At 39.3% G+C, this 6,248-nt stretch overlaps 1 protein-coding gene across 1 annotated transcript in view; it reads left to right on the top strand.

Annotated features, from left to right (window-relative positions):
* GMPS (guanine monophosphate synthase) overlaps nucleotides 1–4,078 on the top strand; it is a 44,270-nt gene extending 40,192 nt beyond the window's left edge. Inside the window, exons 13-15 of the mRNA XM_021719357.1 lie at nucleotides 1,271–1,401; nucleotides 2,321–2,493; nucleotides 3,937–4,078. Of these exons, the coding sequence (XP_021575032.1) occupies nucleotides 1,271–1,401; nucleotides 2,321–2,493; nucleotides 3,937–4,038 (406 nt within the window). The 3' untranslated portion in view covers nucleotides 4,039–4,078. The remainder of the gene's footprint in view (nucleotides 1–1,270; nucleotides 1,402–2,320; nucleotides 2,494–3,936) is intronic.
* The last annotated feature ends 2,170 nt before the right edge of the window (nucleotides 4,079–6,248 follow it).

Below are 6,248 nucleotides of genomic sequence, written 5' to 3'. Positions count from 1 at the left end.
TGCTTGGAAGGCTGAGGCGGAAGGATCACCGGAGCCCAGCAGGTCGAGGCTGCAGTGGCTAGGAGTGGCCGCTGCACTCCAGTCTGGGCGACAGAGTGAGACTCCAACTCAAAAAAATAAAATAGAGAGAGAGGACTAAGGAAAAGGGACAGTTGTTTACTGACTGGACTTGAGAAGGGAGCACTAGCGAGGTGGCACTCATGTCTCTACTCTGATTCCCCGTGTTTTCTGGGTGGAGATTGTGAAACATCTCTTCATCAAACCAGTAGCAAGATCCACCTCGAGTTGTTGTAATTGTCTGATTCTAGTTCCCTCAAGTTATGTTCCAAACCCTACTCTTGCTAACACTTGCAGTGTGTCTTTGTATCTTTCCAGTAAATGTTTACTGGAAAACGTTGTTCTTGGAAGGAACTAGTAGGATACCAGGTCGAATATCAGTGGCCTTTTTAATGAAGTGTGAATGAGAATCTCTCTGTAGGTCAGTTTCTCATAATGGAGGAAGAAAGATCGAGTGGTCAACTAATTTGGGAAATTCACTGTAGATTCATCCTAGAGATGTCTAGTGCATGTTGGCATATTACAGTTTCTGAAGTCTTGTCATAAAGACACATTTCTTTTACTTAACTATGTATTTTAGTTTCCTAGGGTTATCCATAAGAAATTAACTCAAATTTGGGAGTTTAAAACAGCAAAAACTTTTTCTCTCACATTTCAGGAGGCGGAAGTCTGAAATCAAGGTGTGGTTGGCAAGGCCATGTTGCCTCTGAAGGCTCTAGGGGTGGTTCTTGGCTTGTGGCAGCATAACTGCAGTCTGTCTCCGTGTTCACACGGCCCTGGTTTCTCTATGTGTGTGTCTATGTTTCCAAATTTCCCTGTTCTTAGGATACAAGTCATTGGATTAGAGCCCACCCTGAGCCAGTATGACTTCCTGTTGACTTGCAAAGGGTCATCTGCAAAGACCCTTCTCCATCTATAGATTGCAGATGGATATGAAGTTTTGGGGATTCTCTTTAACCCAGCACACCAGGTGAAAAGTGGGCTTTAAGAATCACTTCTTTGCACATTCTAAGATACTGCTATTACAGAGAACACACTTTGAGGAAATTACATAGAACATAGACCTTCCTATGATCTTATATCCTCTACTACCACCCATTTGGAGAGTTGAGGTTGGTAGGAGTGGGCCTAAAAACAAATGGAAATAATGTTATTATTCTGCATGCCTTCTCATACTAAAATGTAATTTCTTTATAATTTTTACCCCATCTAGAGTTGTTTATATATTTGGTCCACCAGTTAAAGAACCACCTACAGATGTTACGCCCACTTTCTTGACAACAGGGGTGCTCAGTACTTTACGCCAAGCTGATTTTGAGGCCCATAATATTCTGAGGGAGTCTGGTAAGTTGCTCATGTTATCACTGCGTGATGTAACTAGCTTTGGAAACTTGACACTAAGAACGAGAGGATGTGGCATTTGCTTTTTAGATCCTTTTTTTAAAAAAATTAATTCTTTGGATGGTTTTATAATACCTTCGGAATAGCATTTATTCACGTTTGTGACCACTTGTGGACATGCACAGAGCTGCAAAAAACTTGAGTTGCCAGACTCATATGCCTACTGCTGAGGTTGAACCAGGTGACTCTGTTTGCTTCTTGTTTCTGCTTTTATAGTGAAAACAAGTATCCTTTTCATGGGCTCATTGGTGCCATATATTTTGCATTTTTATGCTTTTTTGGGGGTGATTTTGTGTTTAAAATGGTCCCTAACGTAATGCTGAAGTTCTGTCTAGTGTTCTAAGGATGAGAAAGCAGTGGTGTGCCTTACAGACAAAATGCGTGTGTTAGATATACTGTGTTCAGGCATGCGTTACAGCGCTACTGGTTGTGAGTTCATTGTTAACAAATATCCAGTAAATGTTAAATAAAATGTCTTTAAGTGGAAACACATGTAAAACACGGTTGTGTATGAATCAGTTAATGAAAATACTGCAACTAGAGGCTTGCAGGAACCTAACCCTATATTTCCCCTAGGAGAAATGATTTAATATTCGCTAATTCAATGTTTGCAGCATAGACTAGAACTATCGAGAGGAATGAGAACTGACTGTTTTTCTATAACACATTAGTGAAACCTCACTGCAATGATCAAATTCTTTTGTTTGTGTGTGAGTGCATTATAGTACTGTGGGAATAGCTGAACTCAGTATGGTGTGTATGTCTACAAGACTTTAAATATTGTCTGGGAGGAGTGAAATGAACTGGGTTAGAGTGGTTTTCTATAGTATGGTGATTGGTTCTACATGCTCCTTTCTCTTAGGGTATGCTGGGAAAATCAGCCAGATGCCAGTGATTTTGACCCCTTTACATTTTGATCGGGACCCACTTCAGAAGCAGCCTTCATGCCAGAGATCTGTGGTTATTCGAACATTTATTACCAGTGACTTTATGACTGGCATACCTGCAACTCCTGGCAATGAGATTCCTGTAGAGGTAACTTATATACATTTATATATATATATATATATATATATATTTTTTTTTTTTTTTTTTTTTTTTTTTTTTTTGAGTCAGAGTCTCACTCTTTCGCCCAGGCTAGAGTGCACTGGCATGCTCACAGCCACTACAGCCTCAACCTGCTGGGTTCAGACAATCCTTCCACTTCAGCCTTCCAAGTAGCTGGAACTATAGGCATGTGCCACCATGCTGCCCTAACTTTTTTTTATATTTATTTATTGCAGAGATGAGGTCTCCCTGTGTTGCCCAGGCTGGTCTTGAACTTGTGGGCTCAAGCAATCCTTTTGCTTCTGCCTCCCAAAGTGCTGGGATTATAGGCATGAGCCACCGCGCCTGGCTTTATATATATTTTTCTAATATATTCTTTCAACACCTCTTACATTTTAATATGAATGGAATAGCTATGACAAAGTTGATATTTCTGGAGTTGGTTTTCTGCTCATAAGGTAGGCTCTTATTTATTTTCACATATTTGACTATTTAATACACTGTAGCAGAAAAAGTCCTTAAATTTAATATCTTCTTCCAATGTCTCCTTAAAATGTAAAAGGTATCCAATTGTAATCTATAGTTTTTTCTAATTCTGCCAACCTCTATTTTGCAAATAGTATTCCCCAAATAAAGAAAACTCTAGTAATAAAGAAGAGTTTGTTAGAAATAAGGATGAGACTCGATGGCCTTACAGCCAGGTATCCCAGAATTGCCTAGTGTTCTGCCTACTACCAGTTCCACCTCTATTTTTGGTCACCTTCTTTCTGTCTTTCTCTCCCTCCATCAGAGTGTTCCAAAGGAACTATTTATATAATAGCAAATGAAAATCCAAGTGAGACTTTATTAGTTGGGTCACTGCTCCAGTACACTAGCACTGGACTCTGAATAGTGCTAGGTAGCTGGGTTGGGGAATGAGGCTTTTATAGTCTGTTTTCCCTCTGGCCCAAACTTGCCAAATCTCTGACCAATCAAATGACCAGGCCATCTTTTCCTCCTGTATACTTGATAATGATTATCATAGTGCTCTGTGCCACAGAGGCCTTGATGGCCTCAGAGTTGTATGTTTAAGCTACAGGTGATTTACAAGTATGGGCTTAAACACACAAAATCACATGCTTGGATGCCACGGAAATTATCAAATTGCTATAAGTGTTCTTAAGTACTTGTTGTGGGCCAAAGACAAACTTGCAAACTAGCACCTGTTTGTGAATTACACTTTGAGTACTACTGAGATTAAGTCATGAATATGTGTTATAGAGGGAAATAGGTTCACCATGTAAGATGAATCCCAGACCATCCCATATACATGGAGGACAATGATGAAAATAGATTACATTTTAATTTTAAGTTGTAAATATGAGCCGTTAGACCTGTTGGGCATGCAGTGGATCCTGGCTCTTCTATTTATCATCTTTGTTTTTATAACAGGTGGTGTTAAAGATGGTCACTGAGATTAAGAAGATTCCTGGTATTTCTCGAATTATGTATGACTTAACATCAAAGCCCCCAGGAACTACTGAGTGGGAATAATAAACTTCTTGTTCTATTAAAGTACTGTGTGCAGTTTAAATTGATTAGAAACCATTCCCATTATTGACAAGCAGTACTGTGAAAAGAGTTGCTGGAGCAGCTGCATCTCATCTGAGTTCTCCACAGCAAAAACCTACGGCTTAAAAGTTGAGCTCTGGGGATAACCAAAAGGGACTGAAGAGTTTGTACGGGTAAATAGTCCACGCCTCATGGCCTGCATTCAGACAGATTGAGACTGCGTTTGCCTTTGTCTCACTTAGTCTTTATGTATAAGCTCACTGTTACTATTGATGTCTCTGTGAAGATGTGTGCAGGGGGGTGACTTGGGGAGTAGCCATGGGCTTCTGTCTCCTTGCCAGTTTCTAAGAACTGTTGGAAACATGATTATTCACTGGTGTGACTTACTGTGTGTATATACCTTTTGGGGCATCTGAGTTTTCCTGTAAGTAATCTTATATCTCCAAAGGTTGAGGAAAAGACGGACTTATTGGGTAAAGATATTAGGTGGACTGTTCCAGCTACATTTTGCAATATACTGAAGTTGCAAAATGTAAACCCATTTTAAAAGAAAAGCACCAGGAATTTGTTGAAGTACTTTAGGATTTCATGCTATCACAGCCATGGGAGGAAGAAACTATGAATGATCTCAAGTGTTTATGAGTGGTCTTAACTGTTTTCGCACCGTGTTCCTTCGAGATGCCATGTTACTCATGTCAGCTGTACATTAGGCAAGAGCTTTCCCTCTCAGCTTTGTATTACCAGCTCCCACAGACTTGCACAGAAAGTGTCTGTTCCCTCCCAAGAAAAAACTCTCGGTGATTGTCTCTGGTGTGGTGCAGGTAGAGTTCAAGAGGGGTGTTTTAATTTCTTGTTTGGCTAGTTAGAGGAGCAGCTCTGAGATCATAGAAGCCATGATGTATGCTCACAGCTTTCCAGTGGGAGAGTTTTATCAGCCAGTAAAGAATTATAAAGTAAACTCTTAGAAATAATCTGTAGACATTGCACTGACTGCTCAGAAGTCTGTGACCAGTCTTAATCCATGCAAGATATTTACCAAACCTTGCACTCCTTTCTACCATTGTAAGAGGATCAAGAATCAGTTTCTAACAGATTTTTTAATAACATTCACATCGGTACATAACCAGTAGTAGACTTCAGTTCTGCAGCCACTTATCTCAGCGTTCTGTCTAAGAATGTTTCCATGATTTTCTCTTACCAATTCCATCTCGGCTGCTGTCTCTTTCCTAGTTTAAAAGGTTTTTTCTGTTAATCAAGTATAGAATTTTACTTGGGATTCAGTATTAGATAAACAACAAAATGATGCATGGAAGAAGTTGTCTTTGCATTCTAACTGGTCCTGAGGATGGAATGCCACTGGACCAGCAAGGGAAGAGCTTCCACCTGTTGCAACAGATATTTGTACCCAAGACAAGAGAGTATTTGACAATTACAAACGTTGAAGCTCATTCTCTGACCTGCTGAGGTATTCATGGCCTTCTGGAAAGAGGATATGTTAGTGATCTGGTCTTCAGAGATTTGGAGTCACGTTATTTTACAGCTAGAATAGACAACCTATAAAATGCTTACCAACATGTGTCAGTGCACGTTTGTTTATATGAAAAAAAATTTCTAGCAAAAGTGTCTTATGATTTTGGATTGAAGCAAATGATAGGAACTTGGGAAAATAGAATGACTTTTCCCTGAACTGTGTCCTGTAGAACACTGCTCCACTGAGCTGGTCCTTGTAAAACAGGTGAAGTGGTCATATGAGTTTTGGGAAAACAAGCTCACATGTCCTTTCATCTTGGAGACTCATGGAATATGTTACAGTCTAAGTTTGAGAAATTTTGAAGTTAAAAACCAGTGTTAAACTTTGCTTAATTTAGTGTTTCCCCCAAATTTGTCAGCTAAACACCTTTCTATATAATTCTCCTTAATATATACTCTTAATATAATACTGGGGAAAAGTTTTCTCCAAAACACATCTTGACATCATACAGAAAATCTAAACTTTCTGGAACTCAGAAATTTCCTTAAATTCAGGACCCAGTCTTCTTGTACACAGCACCTTCTGCTAGGCACCATATAGCATTACTGAATACCTTCATAGTATTTTATCTGGGCTGCTGAGAAAAGTTCAGATTACACTTCCATTTCATAGTTAAGGAACATTTGCTATTTAGGAAAGGTTACTTAATGAGCATTAGGAT

This window comes from Carlito syrichta, unplaced genomic scaffold (assembly GCF_000164805.1).
Source record: "Carlito syrichta isolate Samal-C Ts95f unplaced genomic scaffold, Tarsius_syrichta-2.0.1 Scaffold314595, whole genome shotgun sequence".
Taxonomy (NCBI): Eukaryota; Metazoa; Chordata; class Mammalia; order Primates; family Tarsiidae; genus Carlito; species Carlito syrichta.
Note: the sequence above shows the minus strand (reverse complement) of the source record. Positions and strands in the feature narration are given on the sequence as shown.